Source organism: Sminthopsis crassicaudata, chromosome 1 (genome assembly GCF_048593235.1).
Source record: "Sminthopsis crassicaudata isolate SCR6 chromosome 1, ASM4859323v1, whole genome shotgun sequence".
Taxonomy (NCBI): domain Eukaryota; kingdom Metazoa; phylum Chordata; class Mammalia; order Dasyuromorphia; family Dasyuridae; genus Sminthopsis; species Sminthopsis crassicaudata.
The window spans coordinates 60151308-60171201 of record NC_133617.1 but is presented as its reverse complement, the minus strand read 5'-3'; the positions used below and the strand labels follow the sequence as shown (position 1 = coordinate 60171201).

The following is a 19894-nucleotide window of genomic DNA, read 5'->3' as shown; positions in this document are numbered from 1 at the left end:
TACTTATACTTTGCAACTCTGACTGCATCCTTACTTCAACCTGATATATTGATAGAGATCCACAATGGTCATTGTGGGACAACATCTAACCAATCCTGAGCCTATATCTTTCTAAGATATTCCTACAGGGCATCTCTTGGATAAACACTACTCTGTCTTCCTTCCCTTTATCACCCCTATCCATTCATCTGGGTTTCCTGAATTTAAGCTTTATCCCCAAACTTTAGTCTCCTCTTTCTTTGTTTTAATAACTGAATGAAATACATGTTGATTAAATACCTAATGTGCCTGTAATTTCAGTCCTCTTCTTCAGTATCATCCCATAATACTCTCTGATTTTCCATTCTGCAAACTATGCCTTTCCTGATTCCATCCTTTCCCCTAATACTTTTTCAGTTATATTTTCTTCCTCTTTCTTGTCCTTTATTTCCCTTTCATCATTTTTCTTTTTTTCTATTGCCACACTGAATAGTCCCTGCCTCCTCAATCCCTGCTGGGCTAGAGTTGGGGACAGTTAGAGGAGAGTGAAAACTTATTCTGCCAAAAAATGGATTTGGGAATACTTCTAGGATATCCTGATTCCATTTCTGGGGAACATGCTTGGAAGACAACTTTCTGGTCTTATCCAATAAAAGGTGTGTGCATGTGTGCGCGTGCGTGTGTGTGTTTGTGTGTGTGTGTGTGTGTGTGTGTGTGTGTGTGTGTGTGTACAGTGAATAGGGGTATGGGAAAAGGTAGATGAAGGTCCAAAGGGGACAGTGCCTACTTTGGCCCAACAGACCATATTTCGCAGAAAAAAATATATATAATTGATAATGGAATAGAAAGAATTTTCTAATGTTTTGGAATCAGAGATTCATGTTTGAGAAAGGAATTTTGTGGGGACAGTAGTATTATAATGGAGAAGGATCCTTGGGGTCAAGAGAAAAGAAAAATATAGCAGATATTTCTAGTCCAAATATTTTCTGTGCTTTGAGGGAATGGAGCTCAGTGGAGAAGTCTAAGCATTGAGAGAGGAAACTGGAAGAATGTTAGCATAAGTCTTTTTATTCCCACACCTGAGCCCAGGTAGACCCACTCAGCTTTGGATTCATGAGACATTAGCGAGATTAGACAAGGGATGGAGATTTTTTACTTTCATAAAAATATGGAGACCTAAGTGAATATGCATAAACCTTCATAGAAATATTTGGTATCTATGTTCAAGGTATAGGTTGATCTTCTTAGGAAATAATGTAAAGGGGCTTGAGGGGACACTTCTCTGTTCCTCAGATTACTAGGGAGAATGACATTATCCTTTTAAAATGGAAGAACTTTAACTTTAAAATGAAAAAGATAAGAAAAAGGTTGTGTGATATATTTCACTATACCCCATTCATGTGATTAGGGGTCCATTGAAGTATTGCACATCAGGGAGGAGGGACATGTATTCCCAGCAGATTGGAGTTCAAGCCAATATTCTGATTCTACAAATCCACACATCTCTAGACTAAAAGAAGTTGTCTAAGGCCAGTTTTGGACTCAAGAAAATGAGTATTCCTGACTCTAGCTGCAGTACTCTATTGACTCTACTACCCAATTGCCCAGAGGGAACAAGAAAGAGGGAGAAGGAAGGGAAAAGTGATAAAAGTTAAAGACAAGGAGATATAAGAAGAGAAGTGGAAAAAATTCAGGAAAGTAGCAAAGAGAACTCCATTTTAGTAAACCTTATCTCTGATATGAAGTGTCTAGGAGGTAGGTAGCTGACAAAAGGAATCTTTTGAAGGTGCTCTAGCTGCCTCATGTCCATGTTTCTAATCCTTGATTATTGTCTCTAGGGTTCTACTGAAGAGGGTATTCGTTATATACAGGAGCTGAGCAGTCTATTCCATGATGTCCACATCTACTGGGCGGGGCCATTCATACCTGTAATCAGGCTTTTCCACCCCCAGGTCATCTCTCCCTTGCTTATGGCCTCAGGTATGGCCCTTGGTTTTCTATGGGCCTAACTTGGAAAGGGAAACCTTGGTTTGGCAGGGGCCTAAAGGACAGAGTGAGGTTCTGTGTAGAGCTGTAAATCAGGATCTACCCCAGGCTTGGTTCCTACTCTAATCTGTCTTTAATATTAGGCAAGTCTTATTACTTTTCTAGATTTCATTTTTCTCATCTGCATAGTAAAGATAGTGCCTGGTCTCTCTATCTTATATTTGATTCAATTCAATGTAATAAAAATTAATTATGGGATTTATGAGGTCTATGCTTCTCGTATAAATAAAAAATTATAAGGTGATTACTTTCAAGGAGAATAATCTCCTTGTCTAATGAGAGGTAGGGGAAACAGGGAAGAGAGGTGACAACATACTTACCTACATAAGCATGGATGGAGTGTTATGGGCCAGACCTCTGAACTTGAAACAAAGGATTCTTACAAGGTACTAAGTCAGTGGAATTGATAGAGACAATAGTTATCTAATTTAGCATGGTTCAGTATAATTGATTTAATCCTACAAGGAGATGTTATGGGCCAGAACTTGAAATAAGGTACTAAGTGGAATTGAGGAGACAATGGTTAAATCTAATTTAGCATTGATTTAATCCTATAACAAATAATGGTTTCCTAGTGATATAATGATTGGTTTGTACTCAGTGTGTAGCATATAAGGGAGAAGGCTCAGCCAGGAAGATTCAGAGAGACAAGCAGACAGAAGGCTGGAGGCTGGAGCCCAAGCTCTTGGACTCAGACATTTTCATCCCATCTCACACCACCTTGGTGGCAGGCTCGCCTCCTTCACTTCTCTGATGAAACCAAGACTCTGGAAGGCCTCCAGAAAACTAGCCGAGCCCCAAGTGAAGGAGATAGGACTTTGACAGAGACAATAAAGGATTTGGATTTTAACCCCTGGTTGTACTTGTGGTGATTAGTGAACTGAAACAAAGGCTGCCTCCAGAGACCCCAAGAAAACCTCAACAGAGAACATTACATTTTAAAGAGAGCATTACAACAATGGAGGAGGGGGAAGAGAAAGACAAAGTGTTCTAAGAAAAACTAAGGTTGGAGAAATCACCTTTAATTGGGAAAATCAGAGAAGAACTAGAAAAGGCAGCCTAAAGAAAGAAAGAAAGGCATAAGTCAGAAGGGAATTATAATATATGAGACAATCTGCAGGAATGCATATTGATGGGAGAAAGCACCTTTTCAATTTGTGATTTTGAATATGTGAATGGAGGCATAAAGCATAGCTTACCAGGCATATGACAACCAGGATTCAAAAATATCTTGGCAGACAAATATTGGGTTGAACTTAATATGATGAATTTTAATGGGGATCAAATTACATGAGATCAAAAAGTTATTTTCACAAGTATAAGATAGGGAGGCATGGCTAGATAGAAACTAATATGGAAAGAAAAAAGAAACAATGCTATATTATAGTAACTAAGAAAGCCAATGGAATTTGATGCACATTGAGAAAAAATAGGTACAAGACTAGGGAAAAATTGTTGTGACCTGCTTTTTAGAGGCCCCAAGTTGGGGTGACAAAATGTACTATGATTTCTAGAGCCCCCACACCACAGTGATTAAAATATACCTTCCTAGTGGAGAAGTGATGAGGCAAGACTCCCAAGGATGGTGGAAAAATGGAGTCTGTTTATTTCAAGAACTTTCCCCGTTATATAATGTAACAAAAACAGCACTGTGCACGTGGGACCTCATAAACATCTTGCTATTGTATGTAGTTTGCCACCTGGTATCACTCTGCTTCAATCACACATAGGTTGTCACTGCCCCCTGACTTCTCAGGAAGGCCGAGAGCTCTTAGGGGAGGTGGGGAGCTGAACCAGACATTGTCAGCAGGTTGACTGAAGGGTCTTATACCTCACCCAGAGTTTCTCCACGACTGTGACCCTCTACAAAAAGCAATGGCTTTTCATGGTTGGTCTCTGCTATCCAAGGCCTCTGCCTCAGTTGGACTATATTTGAGCATTGCGTATAGTTAAAACACTATTTTGAGGAAGGGCATTAATAAACTAGAGGGCAACCAAAATGGCAAAAGTCTTAGAATTTCTGTGAAGGTGTGATTCGTCAAAGGAACTAGGGAAAAGAAGAGAAGGGAAAACTAATAACAGTTTTCTTCATGTCTAGGAAGCATTATGGAAGAGGGAATCAGACTTTTTTTCTCAGCCACAGAGGATAATGGGTAGAAGTTACAAACACATGAATTCAGGCTTAATGTCAAGAAAAAACTTCCTGACAATTAGAGTTCTCCTAAAGTGAAAGTTTCATCATTTGTGCAATAGGCAAAATGATAGAGCTTTAATTTACAATGCTGTATATTCTGTGGGATGCAACCTTCCAGAGGTTCGTTCAGTGCTGAGTCAAGGACTAGGAGGCCATGGTTGACCATTTATGGGGAAGGATCACATATAGAGAAAACAAGAATAGTACTAATGCGTAAACAAATGATTTGATGTTTATTCCCTGTATGTTTATTCCCCTGTGAGAGGGAGTATAGCAGAGTGGACAGGAATTCAGGAAGTCCCACTTCAGGTACAAACAAGCTGTGTGTTACTTAATTCTCAATAGCAAGGTAAAGAATTCTCTAAGACTATCAGGTGTCAAGGTGTATGAATAGAGAAAGTTTCCTTGTAAGGAGCTCATGAAATAACAAATCTAGACTGTATCGCACAGCTCGGCATAGACAAGAGGGTGTATGAACTCCAATTTATTCTCAGATTTACTCTTGGGCATGACCCTTTCTGGGGTGACTATAGCTTAACCTGGCTCTTGGAGGAGATCACTGATTCTGAAGTCAGGGGACCTGGATTCAAATTTCTTTCCCTAGGTGACTTTGGAAAATTGTACTACCTCTCTGACCTCAGTTTCCTCATCAGGAAAATTGAGGCATTCCAATTTTGAAGTGGGTATTTAGATAACATAATTTGGTCTGGAGTCAAATCTGAGTTAAGATCTGGTCTCAGACACTTATTCATTGTGTGACCTTGGGCAAGTATCTTCAATATGTTTGACTCAGTTTCCTTCTCTGTAAAGAGCTGATGAATGAAATGGCAAACCATCCCAGTATTTTTGCCAAGAAAACATTAAAAGGAGTCACAGAGTCAGACATAACTGAAAAATGAATTTGGAAGTTCCTTTCATCTCATCTCATGATCTCAAGAATTTGTTTGGGTCATGGGTGAAGAAGCAAAGACAAGATTTCATACAGAAGGAAGGGTTTCCTCCCCCTCCGATGTTCTATTTAGTCCTTCCAAGGTCTGAATATTCCTTCACTCAACAGATGGAGGAAATATCTCCATTCTTTTCTTTTTTTTTCTTTAAAATAGTTTCTTATTGATTATCTTTTATTTTTACATTTCTTAGATAAATCCTTTTCTCCCCCTGCCCCAAAAGCTATTCCTTATAGCAACCAAACAAAATTTAGAGAAAAGAAAAAAAAATTCAGCAAGTAAAATAAAATCTTGATGTCATATGCAATTTTCCAAAGCCATAACTCTCCTCCCACAATCCTATTGCCACAAGGAACAAGGAGTATCCCTTCTTTTATATGACAGTCTCATAGGAGGATATACCCCCACTAAGAGGGATAAAGATGGGAAAGAAAGTGACAAAGGAAACAAAAGGAAGAAAGTGACTCTAGATTCCAGGCAGCATCTCTGCCCACCTTGTTCCTCCTGCATCCTCAGGTGTGAGCTCCTCCCTCTCCATTCTTCCTTTAGATACAAAATTCTGAAGAAGGTTTGTTGTATAGCCAGTCTCTGGTCCACAGCTTCAGGGATGTATGCTGCTGGTGGGTAGGGGCCTGGTGCCCAGTGATCCGCATCTTCCATCCCAGTTACATCAAGCCAGTCCTCCTGGCCTCAGGTAGACTTCCCTTGTCTTGCTTTCTCCATGTTCCCTTCCTACTGAAAGCCTTGCTGCTGGGATCTCTGTGCTGCCTGATTACCCTGGGACACGGAAAGACGGAAGGAATAATTAGACTCCAGCAACAGCTGGGGAATAAAAATGTTGGTTAAAGCAACTTTGTCTCCTGTTTATCTGGTCCCATGGATCCTGTTCCTTTAGCATGTTGCTATGAGTGGATAGTGCCCTATGCCTGGGAGGGGGGGTCTGTCTGTTCTGTATCTGTGACTTTTCTGGGTCCAGGTGTCTGGTTCATAGGACCACATCTGGGCTATGTATTTGAGTTGTGTTGGTATTGTATTTGAAGCCATGTTTCAGACTGTCCTGAGCAATGTTTCAGTTTTGTTCATATCATATTCAGAGTGTATCTGAGATGTTTGGGGCCATGTTTCAAGTGTTCAAAACCATAGCTGAGCTGTATTGATACTATGTTTGAGGCCATAACTCAGGCTGTTTAGAACTATATCTAGACTTTGTGGTATGTTTGGAGACTATGCTTTGGACTCATATGTTAACTATAATTGTTACCATGTTTCAGAGGCATTGACACAATCGTATAGATTGTGCCTAAAGCCATGTCTGGACTGTGACTAGAGCTATATTTAAATTTATATCTAGAAATGTTTTTTCAGATTTGCATCCAGAGTCAAAACTAGAAGATGTTTGGATCATGTACATATGGGGACACCTGGGTCCTAGTCTTAATCATGTCTAGATCATTATGAGCCATCAGCTGGTAGGGAAGGGAGGCCTAATGGAATTTTGGACCTCATATCCACAGATATTATCTCTAAAGTCCTGGAACTGGGACTGGATGGAGAAGGGAGATTTGCCCTATGTGTGCTATATATATCTTTAAGAATATACCTAGGCACAATGAATGCCTGGCATAATGAATAGAGTGCTGCTACTGAAGTTAGAAATTCCTGGATTCATATATTGTCTCTGACATACACTAGTTACATAATCATAGGCAAAATACTTAACCTTTCAGTGCTTCAGAAAATTCTGAGACCATAAGTTTCAGATGAATAGAAGATATATAGTGGGGTCCAGAGTGTTCACAATGAAAATTCCCTACTCCAGTGAAACCAGAAGTCCAAGGGTGAGGAGGGTAAAGTACTCAAGTCATGTCCAAGTCCATATGAGCACTGTATCTAAGTCCATGTTTAAGCTTGTGTCCAAAATATATATCTGGGGCTATCAACAGAGGAATGCCCAGATTATGTCTAGGATATATATAGGCCTTGACATAGTGAGTTTTGGGGTCATATTTTAGGGAACAAAATCTCTCTTCCAAAACATCATATCTATGATTTGTCTTAGATCATGTCCAGAACATGTATAGTCCATGTCTTGGAGTGGATGATGTCTGATGCCATGTTGAGGCTATGTTGGTAATGTTGGGTCAAGTCTAGATTACACCCAAAGTGCTTTGTACTGAGTCTGGGGGCCGCCTTTAAGTTGCTATGCTACCCAGCATAGCTAGGTGTATCTGGACATAATCCTAGCTCTACTCTCTTTGCCCTGCCCTAAATCTAATCTAATCTCCTTACCCATTTCCTTCTCTGCTGCCCTCTTCTTGTCTTGTCCATTCTGTGCTTCGAGAGAAGCTGGGGGGATGATACAGAAAGTAAAGCCTTAGTCACTTCCCTCCCTGACTTTGAGCTTGGGGCCCCAGTCTTTGATTCACCTCCTCCATCAACCCTCTCTGGACTGTTTTATGTTCCTTGTTCTTCCCTTTATCTTTAATCATGGCCATGCCAGGCCTCTAAAGGAGCTCTCTCTCTCTCTCTTACAGTCAGTGTTACACCCAAAGACAACTTATTCTATAGCTTCTTGGAACCATGGTTGGGTGAGTGATGCTTGTGGAGAAGGCATTGGCCAAGAGGTAGAGGGTGAATTGGGTTGGTCAGGAAGATTAAAGAATGGATATTTGTGATTTGAGATTGAGGCTTGAGATGAGGCTGGTATTTGAAAGCCTCAGAGCTAGGCTCTAGTCTGGAGGACTAGAATGAAGTACTTGTTTGGGGAAGAGCATGGGGCTTGATATTTGTAATCAGAAAATGGAGGTCTAGCATTGGGAGCAAAGGGTATATGGGCTAAGGGTTAAGAATTTGGGATGTAGCACCTGGTGTTTGGGGACTTGGGATTGGGAAAGTGGTTAAGAGTTGGGAGAGACAATGGAGGACTGAGATGAGAACCAAGCATCTGACCCTACAGGCTGGGAGACTCTAAGATTTAGAGATTAGTTGATACTTACCACTGTCTTTCTTCCAGGGGAGGGGTTGCTGTTGAGTAAAGGAGAAAAATGGAGACAACACCGGCACATGTTGACACCCGCATTTCACTTTGACATCCTCAAGCCTTATGTGAAGATCTTCAACCAGAGTGCAGACATCATGCATGTAAGCCTGTAGGAGCTGGGACAGGTTGGGAAGAAACCTACCCGGGATTGAGTTTGCACAAAATGAATTCCCTTTCAAAGCAGCCAGGGTCTCAGTAAGCATAATGGGGGCAGGGGGAGGCATAGTATCATCCATGTTTTCTTAAGGTAATGAGAGTGGGGTTGTGAGGTAGAGTCCATGGTCACTATCCCCCAGAAGCCTCTTCCAGTATCTTGCAAATAAGTTTCCAAGCCATTTGACCTCATCTCCTCCTAATATCTTGGAAGGTATAGAGGGTACTACTGACTATTCCCATTTTATAGATGAAGGAGAATATGACCCAGAGAGGTATTCTCACTTTTCCAAGGTCACACAGTGTTTCATTAGTAGAACTGGGACTAGCTCTTAGTTTCTGACTTCTGACAAAGGATCTTTCCATTCCAATGGCTAATTTTCAATGTGGCTCATAGCCCTACTATTATCCCTATGGTGAACAGAGATTCTCTTTCTTGGTCTTTCTGGGTGCCCGAAGAAGCAGGAGCCAGTGAATCATGTTCTGGAAGGATAGCACCAGACTAACTAATTCTCTCTGTCTCTCTTTCTGTTTCACTCTATGTCTGTCTCTGTGTCTCTATTTCTCTTTCTCTTTCTGTCTATGTGTGTCTCTGACTCTCTTTGTCTCTATCTCTGTCTCTCTGTGTGTTCACACATTAATTTCTTTCTCTGTCTCTGTTTCTGTGTGTGTTATGTGTGTTGTGTGTCTTTGTTTCTTTGTCTTCTTTGTTTCTGGATCTCTATCTCTTTCTGTCTCTCTCCCCCCTCTTCTCTCTTTCTGTCTCTTTCTCTGTCTCTCTGTCCTTTTCTCTCTCTCTTTCTTCCTTCTTCTCTCTCTCCCTCTCTTACTCTCCCAGGCAAAATGGAGGAGGCTGTGTGCTGAGGGTACCAATTACCTGGAGATGTTTGAACATATCAGCCTCATGACCCTGGATAGCCTGCAGAAATGTATCTTCAGTTACAACAGCAACTGCCAGGAGTGAGTATCAACCTAGTCCTTGGCTGTGGAGATGAAGGACCTGCAGATAAGGAAATGACAGTGCCAAGGAAAAGGGGAAGGGAGAGCTCCAGCGCAGTGTTGAGGACCAAATCTAGAAGGACTGGGAAGGAAGAGAAACTTTAAGGTGATGTAAGCAGGGAAGGCCCATGAGACGTGTGATGGATCAGGAGTCAGATGACTTGTGTTCTAACCTCAGTCCTCTTATTTATTACTGGTGTGGCCTTAAGCTGTTTAATTTCTCTGGGACTCAGTTTTCTCATCTATCAAATGGAAAGATTGCTGTAGATGGTTTCTGAGGTGTCTTCCAGTTCCAAATCTATGATCAACCAGCTATGATATCCTTCTGAGAACTCTGGGAGCTCCTAAGAGCCTTGGAGAAGGAATGAGCTATGAGCTATGGGGGAGCCTGGGCAGCTTTAATGACATGTTAAGGAAAATGCAGGAACACACACACATACACATGTGCATGTATATCGATATCTTTATTTTACGTGAAAACAAGCTCATTTTTTCCAAAGGCAACAGGGAAGACTTTGCAAAACATAATAAACATATAAGGAAATCTTTTATCATCTCTGGTTCCATCCTAATAGAGACTTTAAGCCATTTTAATCTATGTTCATTAATCAATGACAGGTCTGATTACAGTAATAATCCTTTATGTAGGCTGTTCCTAGGTTTTTACCCGAGAAAGCCAGACCTCTAGGCAGTTACAAATAAGGGAGTTCACTTAAGTACATTAAGGCCATTGCCTGTCTGGAAAAATGTTGCATTTGATTGCTCTAGCTGGGGTCATTTGCAGAAGTGGAACAAAGAAAGACCTTTTAATTCACTGTTTTCCCCAACAATTCCATCCACAAATGTGCCTCCTCTATTCTGTGTCATTGTCTCCCCTTCTCCAGGGGAAGGCAGCTTGTCACAGATACCTCCTCAGACCAGTCATTATTATAAGTCAGTGTGGTAGTTTCGATAACAACTATTCATGCTATTTAAAAAAATATTTGTATATTTGGTTTATTTATTTAATATTTTTTCCAGTTACAATTAAAATACATTTTTTTTTACATTTAAAATTTTTTGAGTTCTAGGTTCTCTTCCTGATCCCTACCACAATTAAGAAAGCACATGTATTAACGTAATTTTAAAAAATTATTGTACTCTATTTGAAAATGGTTTTACTTCTGACTTCCCTACTTCTCCAGTTGGAAAGGATTTTGCTAACTAAAGCAGCTTCTGGGGTCTTTTGACCTGCTATCAGTGGTGATTATTTTACATTGATAAGTCTTCTGTAGAAAATAATGGTAGTTCATTTTAATATCTTTCTTTTGTCTATTTTCCATTTTTTTGCACTGATTGTTTGCATCGATTGTTCAAGGAGGAATGTAAGATCCTGATTATAGAGGAAGATTAGGAAGGCATCTCAGATGTCATGTAGTCCAACTCATTATTTCCCCCCAAAACTTAAGAAATAAAACAAGCATTTCCATAACATTGTAGAATAGGGGGAAAAAGATGATTATATATGAAATTGAAAATCCTTTTTACATATGAGAAAGTTGAAGAAAGAAGATTAAATGATTTCCCCCAAATCACATAGGAAATAATGGAGGTGGGATTTGAAACTCAAGTCTTCTGATTCTATGACTTATAGTGAGAAAGGTACTCTAACATCTGACATGAGGATACTCTAGAGAGAAAAATGTACTCAGAAGCTGATTTGGGGTATGGCATATAATTATATCCTTTTGTGAATATAGCTGAGATCTCAGGCAGCTTGTCAGCCTGGTCATGTACACTATTGTCCCTTTTTGGAGGAATGCACTCACAAAGGGATATCCAAAAGGATAACCATTCCCCACAGCTATGAATTCCTACTTTTCCCCTGTCTCTCTAGCACTATCAGAATTCTTCATTGACAGGATTATTTTCCATGAATTCAGATCCCAACAGCTGTTTCTTTCAGCTTTTATGTGTTGGATGCAGTCCAGTATGATGTCCTAGACAACTTTCATCCTGTTGTGTTAACCCAAGTTGTTAGCCATTCCCCTGAAGCCAGATTCTTCTCTTCTCTCTGGGTACTAAAATCATTCAAGTTTTGGGGAAGTCCTTTACCATTCTCTACAGATTAGTGGTGGGAAGGTTGTGAACTATTTAGAAGTACATTATAGAAATCATTCTGGGCTATCTAGAGTCTGAGTGATTGGGGTTGTCTCCCTGCTGAACCTGACACCTGACCATAGGCCTTATGCTTTCATCAGTAAACCAAGTGCCTACATCTCAGCTATCCTGGAGTTGAGTTCCCTTGTGACAAAGCGCCACAATAATCCACTTCTATACTGGGATGCCCTGTACAATCTCACCAGCCAAGGAAGGCATTTCTCTCGAGCTTGCCACCTGGTGCATGATTTCTCCAATGCCGTCATCCAGGAACGACGTCATATCCTCGCCCAACAGGGGATTGAAGCCTTTCTTAGGAACAAGAGAAAAAGCAAGACCATTGATTTCATAGACATTCTCCTACTGGCCAAAGTGAGTATCAAGCTTGGAGAGGGGGAATGGGAGGAGAAAGATAACAACATTGTGGGGGTTCCAAAGAAAAGAGGTAGAGAACATATAAGGAGCATGAAGGACTTTGGCAGAGAGGAGGGTCTGTAGTCTTAGATATCAGAGTTAGAATGCAATATGGAATGGAGGCCCTAATCCACCTGACTTGCCATCTTTTTTTAAAAGCTATCTTTTCCTAGGGAACCTAAACTTTTGTGAAATTGTATAGAACATTGAGTGTATAGGTTGAGGATATGCTACCCTTCTGAATGCTAGAATGAAATAACTACCTCCTCATTGTTTTTTGGTGTGTTAGCAGTGTGAATCTCTGTGATTTGTTCTAATAACAATGAAAAAAATCTCCTTGGTTCTAGGTGTATAAAGAGAATTTTCTAAATTCTAGATGAAGCTAGAAATATTATTGTGACTTGTTCTAGGTATATCTAGGCATAAGTGGGCAGCACCTATATAAGATGGGGCAGCTAGGTGATACAGTAGATAGAGTGCTGAACCTGAAGTCAGGAAGACTCATTTTTTTCTGAGTTCAAATTTGACTTCAAATTTGTGTGACCCTGGGAAAAATCACTTGATCCTCCTTGCTTCAGTTCCTCATTAGTAAAATGATTTTGAGAAGGATACCACTCTAATATCTTTGTCAAGAAAACCCTAACTAGGATCATAAAGAATCTGACACAACTTCAACAACTAGACAAAAATGCCAATAAATTTTATGAGAGAGATCATTAGAATTATAACATATCCAAAAGTAACTCTGTGGTTGTAGGTGTGCCAGAATACTTTTACCCAGTCTAGATTTTATTTTAATATATTTGTTTTGGTTCTTTATATATCAGAGGAGTTTCTGATGAAATAAGTAGGTAGATAGAGACAGATAGAGATGATTGATTAGTAGATATAGATTTGATAGAAGGATAAAAATGGAAATAAGAATAGATGAGAGAGGAACAAATAAAAGGACAGGGAAGATAGAAGAAAGGAGAGGAGAGGGAAGAAAGAGAAGAAAAAGGGAAGGAGAGAAATTCTGTGTGTGTGTGTGTGTGTGTGTGTGTGTGTGTGTGTGTGTGAGAGAGAGAGAGAGAGAGAGAGAGAGAGAGAGAGAGAGAGAGAGGTTTCCTGAGGCTATTTCTAAGTATATTAGGAAAGTCTCAGATTATATATATATATATATATATATATATATATATATATATATATATATATATATATATATATATATATATATATATATATATACATATATATATATATACATATACATATATGTTGGAGAATCTAGGATTGCTTCTTGATTTACCAAGGATTATTAAATGTGCTTTTAGAAAGAGCCCTAAGTTTTGGAGGGTCTCTGAAAACAGAATATTTGCACTTTGGATAATAGTATCTTCTAATTCTAGGATTATGGGATTGTGTATTAGTGGTTTCACCTATTTTGATCTGAGTGGGTTCTGAGATTCTAGGTTCATCAGGAGACCTTTGGTAAGAGTAGGGAGGATTGGTTCTAGGTGCTATAAGAATTATGGAGAATAGTTTTAAGTTAACCAAAGAATTTCTTTGTGGCGAGATGCACTTTATATGTAACTTATTTGCTATTCACAACAATTCTGTTAGTTCTTATCACTGCTTAGATAGCATGGTTAAGGGATTTGCCCAGAGTGACAGAGCCTAATGTTTGACTTCCAAGTTCCATGCTCTTCCATTGTGCCAATTAAAAGGGGTTGGAGGTTTCTGCCTTAGACCATCTAAGTAGGCTCTTTTATTGGAAGGGAAGGGATCAACAACAGAAAGGGCTCTGTTCTAGGATGAAGATGGGAAAGCTCTGTCAGACAAGGACATCCAGGCAGAAGCTGACACTTTCATGTTTGGAGGTCAGTTTTAAATAGGACAGAAGGGGCAGGGCTGAGGGTGCTTGGGAAAGAGTTGGGATTTTTCATTTCCTTCTTACCCCTGATACCAGCCCAACTGACTTGAACTAGAGTCGATCTGGAGGGTGTTTCACAAGTCCCATGCCATAGGTTCAAGACCCTGGTCCAGAGACTAATGCTGGGAAAATGGGAATATTCTTCCATCTGACACATGATGAGCTCTGCTCTTGCCTCATATATCTTCTTTGGGATTCTCTTATTTCCTTTCTTTCCCACATGCTAGGTCATGATACAACTGCAAGTGGCATCTCTTGGGCCCTCTATAACCTGGCCCAGCATCAGGAATACCAGGACCGCTGCCGCCAGGAGATAAAAGAACTCCTGAGAGATCGTCAGCCAGAGGAGATTGAATGGTCAGTATAGGGTGACACTAAGAATGGGACCTATGGTGGTATGGGTATGAGGAACCCATAAGTATTCCAGAGCTAGCCATAATTGTTTTGTAAGTGCTCATTGTTAAGTTTTCAAAGTCAAAAATCAACATACACAGTCCTCTCCTTGTAGCCTTGTTATTAAACATTTACCAACACACACTTGTATTGTTCAATAAACATTGCTAAAGTTCAGCAAAAGTACCTTAGAAGATTCAGAATGAAATCTTCACCACAACTCCTACAATTGACATTTATATAACATTTTAAAGTTTGTAAAATGCTTTTCATCTATGATCTCATTTATACCTCACTACATCCCAGGGACAGAGTTATGGAGGCCAACCTGTTGCTCCACCTGGCTACAACCTAGTGTTCTCCCTCACCTAGGCTCCTGTTGGGTTTCTGGTTTTGTTTTTAGGATGCTGTTTTTTAATCCACTCTGCTATTTGTTTCTGTTTTATGGGAGACTTCATCTCATTCACATTCACAGTTATGATTACCAGCTCTATATTTCCCTCCATCCTATTTTCTCCCCTATATATACTTTTGTTCTCTCTTTCCATCCTGTCCTTAGTCCTGTGTTTTTTACTCACTCCACCTACTACCTTATCTTCTATTACCCCTTCTCCTTCTCTTTCTAGTGTTTTTTAAAATCTATTCCACCTACTACTTTATCTTCTATCAATCCTTCCCTCTCTTTTCTCACCTTTTCCCCTAGTATTTCTGCCCTCCCTTTTATCCTGTCCCTCCTTTTTCTTTTCCTATTTCTCCTCCTATTTCTTTATAGGGTTAAAAAAATTTCTGTGCCCAACTGAATGATTATTATTTCCTTTTAGAACCAAAACTGATGAGATCAAGCCTCAGACAATACTCATCCCCCTCCATTCTTTCCCTCCATTGTAATAGGTCTTTTGAACCTCTTCAAGTGAGCTATTTTTCCCATTATAACTCCCCTTTCCTCTTTTTTCCAGTACAGACTTTTTATACCCCTTAATGTCTTTTTCTTTAATATTATCACATCAGAGTCTATTCACAACCACACTCTCAGTCTATGTGAGGCCCCCTCTATCTGCCCCAGTGGCAAATATAATTCTCAGGAGTTGAAGATATTGTTTTCTCATCTAGGGATGTAAACAGTTCAACCTTTAAATAATATATATTTCCCCCCTCTTTACCTTTCTATGCTTCTCTTGAGTCCTGTGATTGTAGATTAAAATTTCATTTTAGTTTAGTTTTTTTTTTTCAATAGAAATGATTGAAAGTCTCTTATTCATTGACGTTCCATAGCCTTTCCTAAAAGATGATGCTGAATCTCTTTGGGTAGTCAATTCTTGGATGTAACCCCAGGTCCTCTGCCTTCTGGAATATAGTATTTCAGGTCTTCTGATGCTTTGTTGTAGAAGCTGCCAGATCCTGGGTAATCCTGACTGTTCATCCTTGATATTTGAATTGCTTTTGTCTGACAGCTTACAGTATTTTTTTCTCTCGAATTTGTAATCCTGGAGTTTCATAACAATGTTCCTTGGCGTTTTCCTTGTGGGTTCTCTTTTTGAAGAGATGATGGATGGATTCATTCAATCAGTATTTCCCCCTCTGTTTCTAGAATATCCAGGCAGTTTTACTTAATGATCTCTTGTAGAATGCTATCCAGGTTCTTTTTTTTTTTTTTTTTTTTTTTGGCCTTCTGAATCCAATTTCCAGGTCAGATGATTTTCCAGTGAGGTATTTCACATTTTCTTCCATTTTTTCATCCTCTTTAGTTTGTTAGTCTGATTTTTGCTGTTTCACAAAGTCATTAGCTTCTATTTGCCCTGTTCTAGTTTTTAATGTATGAGTTTCTTAAATTAGTATTTGTATATCTTTTTTTACATTTGGTAAATTCCACTGTTTAAGGAGTTTTCTTTAGACAATTTTTTTCTTCCCTTTTCTAAGATGTTGACTCTCTCATCTCCTTTCTCATCTTTTCTTCTACCTCTCTTATTTGCCTTTTAAACTCTTTTATGAGCAATGTCAAGAAGCCTCTTTGGGTTTGAGACCAATTTACATCACTTTTTGAGATTTCCTCTATGGACATTCTGTCCTCATCTGAGTTTTGGTCTACCCTGTCACCATGGTAGCTTTCTAAGGTTAAGGTCAAAGTTCTTTTCTTTTTCTTGCTCATTTTCTTTTCTTATCTTTTGGTATTTATTTATTATTATTTTTTTACTTTTAAGGTTGAACTGTTTTCTTAGGGTATAGGGAGTGCTGTCCCAAGCTTTCTGAGGAACTCTGAGCCTTTGCTTTGAGTGCTGGAACCCTTTGTCTTTGCAGGGAGTAGCTTTGTCTGCTTTTTTCAGGAAACAGCCTGGTTTTCCAGAGTTTGCCTTCTGAGCTGGGACTGGAAGCTACTCCACTGATTTGTCCTCTCTTGAGCCAGGACTGAGGGTCTTAGTTGCTGATTTGCTGTGATTAAGATTCTTTTACTGGCTTTCCCAAAGTCTATCTGAGCTAGACTGAACACCTTTTTCACCCTAGTGAGACTGACCTTTCTTGAAGTTTTTTATTTTATCTTGAGCTGGAGTGTGATTTCATTCCATCAGATGGTTCAGAGGCTTGGTTTCATGTGGTTTTTGAGGGAAACTAGGAGAGTTTGAGTAGCTTCCTGATTTTATTCTGCCATCTTGGCTCCAACCCAGAAGTTCTGGGTTTCTGGTTAACTTTATCCAGTTATCTCTCAGAGCTCAAACCCTGGAAGATTTCTACAGACAAGATCTATTTTTGAGTTCTGTACTCCCCCAATTTTCTCTTCATTCATATTTCCATCAATACCCTCCAAAGTTTGGAATGTAAGAATCCTGGGTATCAAAGTCATTACCCAATTTTTGATATGTTGAACTTCATAGTCACTATGTTTCAGGGACTTATAGACTCGTCTGTCCCTCAACTTCTGATTATCAGGGTTTTCCATGTCAATATTGTTCCCTCTATCCTTTCTGAGGATAGAGGAAATCCTCTCCTTCTCCATTCTGCTGGAGCTGACAGGGATCTTGTTTCTAGGGATGATCTGTCCCAGATGCCCTTCCTGACCATGTGTATCAAAGAAAGCCTCCGGCTGCACCCACCAGTTTCCATGGTCTCCCGCTACTGCACAAAAGATATCCAGTTGCCTGATGGGAGGATCATTCCTAAAGGTTCATTTACCAGGGGCTCATACTAGAACAAGGGGAAGGGGTGAAAGAAGTCTTGTGGTTATGACCCATTTGGGAGGTTGGTTCAATATATCCATAGGTAGAATTTACAAGTCACATTAGACTCTCTCCTATTCTGGCCAACAGGAAACATTTGCCTGATCAGCATCTTTGGAACTCACTATAACCCTGCTGTGTGGCCCAAACCTGAGGTACCTCTACCCAGAAATATTCCTGAACTAGTCAAAGATGAGGAATTGGGACATTTATGGTGATTGGGGGTGAGGCTAAACTCTAAATCAAATCCTGGGAGACTTGAAGGCAAGAGAAGGAAGTTTTGATTACTCCAGGAGATGTTTGGCTGTATTGAAGATCAGTATCCTAGGCAAGAGGAAGATTGTATGTCTAGGTGAACAAGATCCTCTCAATATCCTAGGTTTATGACCCGTATCGCTTTGACATCAACAACCCAGAAAAGATTTCACCCCTGGCCTTTATACCCTTCTCAGCGGGACCCAGGTAAGTCAATTCTTTCTCTGTCTTTTCCTGAACTCCCTGGGTGATGTTTTTATCCCTTCCAGGTCAGTGTAAGGAGTTGTACCCATCAAGGGTCCTGTTCCTATGTCCCCAGGAAGGGAGTCGGAGGCCCAATCTCAGTTTATGAGGACCCTAGAACCAAAGTGTGAGAATTAACCATCCCCTCTTTCCTTGAGCAGGAACTGCATTGGACAGAACTTCGCCTTATCTGAGTTGAAGGTTGTGCTGGCCCTTACCCTACTGAGGTTCCGAGTCCTCCCTGATAAAGACCCAGTGCGAAGGAAGCCAGAAATTATTCTCAGAGAAGAAAATGGTCTGAGGCTGAAGGTGGAACCTCTTTTAGATCTGTCCAGCCCTGAGATACACCTCTCAGAAGCCCCTCAGGAATAATGGGTGGAATATATCCTTTTGCTTTTGATTATGGAAGCCTGCTTTCTACTTGCCTTTCTAGCAACTCTAATCTTGATTGTAAATTCTTCTAAATAAAAGCACTTCAGCATACTATATAAATGTTTTTACTCTGTGTTTCTGCCTAAATAATTGAAGAAGTTGGGACAGGAGAGAGAAGGCAGGATGCTGTGTTCTTAGCCCCAAGCTCTGGAATAAAAAAGGAGAGGGTTAGAAGGTATCTCCAGCTCAGTCTCTGCCAGCCCCTGTCATTTAACATCCCTTCTTCCAAATCCATTCCAATCAGAGAAAGAGGTCAGAGAATCCCAGAAGGACAGCTAGAAAAGATTTCCAAACCATAACTGAGGATTAGGGAGATGAAGAGATTTAGTTAAATTGTAGTTAATTAAGCATCAGAAGCACAGGTTGAATTGATTTTCTTTGACTGCAGAGCCAGCAACCTTCATTGTACTCCTCCTTTACACACAGCTTAAATCCCAGTGATCTAACTCCTACCAATAATCTACATTCAAACCTACTTCCATATATCCAAAAGCAAATTTATTCCACAATATTCAACAGCAACATGTTTCTCAGGATTTCAGAATCATGGACAACTGTATATCAGCACAGTCTCTCAGGAACAACTGCTCCCATTTTCAAACAAAGGTATATTCTGACTCCAACATGAGTTCACTGAGATTGATATTCTATAGAAACATGGCCCAATATGGACAAAGTGCAAAGCTTGGTACCAGAAAATTCTACCTCATATTCTTACTAGTTGTATGAATCTGGAAAGATAAATTAATGTGTCTGGGCCTCAGTTTCCTCATCTGTTAAATGAGAGGACAGGACTCAGTGGCCTTCAACCTAAATCTCTGATTTGGTGACTATATGACTTAAGATTCCTTGAAGTGTCTGAAATGCTAAAATTGTGTGTTTAATGTTGGAAAGTTTCTCTGGAACTAGGATCCTTATGTATAGTAGTACCCTTTTGGCAGAGAGAGTATCAAACTCAATTAGAAGTAGAAGCTAATAATATACACACAAGAATCTCTAAGGCTACATATTGACAGGTTTAAAGTATAATGTCATCTGTTTTATTTATTTTAATTTATTTTGTTAAATATTTCCCAATTGTATTTTAGTCTGATGCAGGTCACACTAGGAAATGTTGTGAACTAAAGGTGATCCATAGGCATTTATTTATTTATTTTACATCTGTGAAATGGTTAATTCCTACTAAAACAGATAAGTAGCTAACTGCTCTGCAACCTACAGCTATAAAGAATTGTCTGAAAGGTTAAGTGACTTGTTTAGATATGTCAGGCATAATTTGAACTCAGGTCGTCCTGACTCTTTAATACTAAAAATGATGATGATGATGATGATAAATTTGTTATCATCATACCATGCTATGGGGGAGAGAAAAATGACCTCAGAGACAAGAAGACCTGAGTTTAAATACTGCCTCTGATACATTCTGACTGTTTTATCATGAACAAATCACTTAACTGTTCAAAGTGCCCAATCAGTTCTTTAAAATGACAAGTTGTAGGGAAGCTGATGGCGTGCACTGGCAGAGGAAGTTAGTTCCTC

General features: G+C 39.7%; 1 protein-coding gene across 2 annotated transcripts in view; it reads left to right on the top strand.

Moving 5' to 3' along the window:
* The window catches only part of LOC141564152 (cytochrome P450 4F3-like), a 39590-nt gene extending 21181 nt beyond the window's left edge, over positions 1–18409 (top strand). For both annotated transcript variants that reach the window (XM_074306286.1, XM_074306278.1), the window contains exons 4-14: positions 1818–1959; positions 7701–7754; positions 8180–8307; positions 9198–9319; positions 11599–11869; positions 13704–13770; positions 14051–14180; positions 17238–17371; positions 17516–17580; positions 17805–17887; positions 18085–18409. In XM_074306286.1, coding sequence (XP_074162387.1) covers positions 1818–1959; positions 7701–7754; positions 8180–8307; positions 9198–9319; positions 11599–11869; positions 13704–13770; positions 14051–14180; positions 17238–17371; positions 17516–17580; positions 17805–17887; positions 18085–18295 — 1407 coding nt within the window. In that variant the 3' untranslated portion in view covers positions 18296–18409. The remainder of the gene's footprint in view (positions 1–1817; positions 1960–7700; positions 7755–8179; positions 8308–9197; positions 9320–11598; positions 11870–13703; positions 13771–14050; positions 14181–17237; positions 17372–17515; positions 17581–17804; positions 17888–18084) is intronic.
* The last annotated feature ends 1485 nt before the right edge of the window (positions 18410–19894 follow it).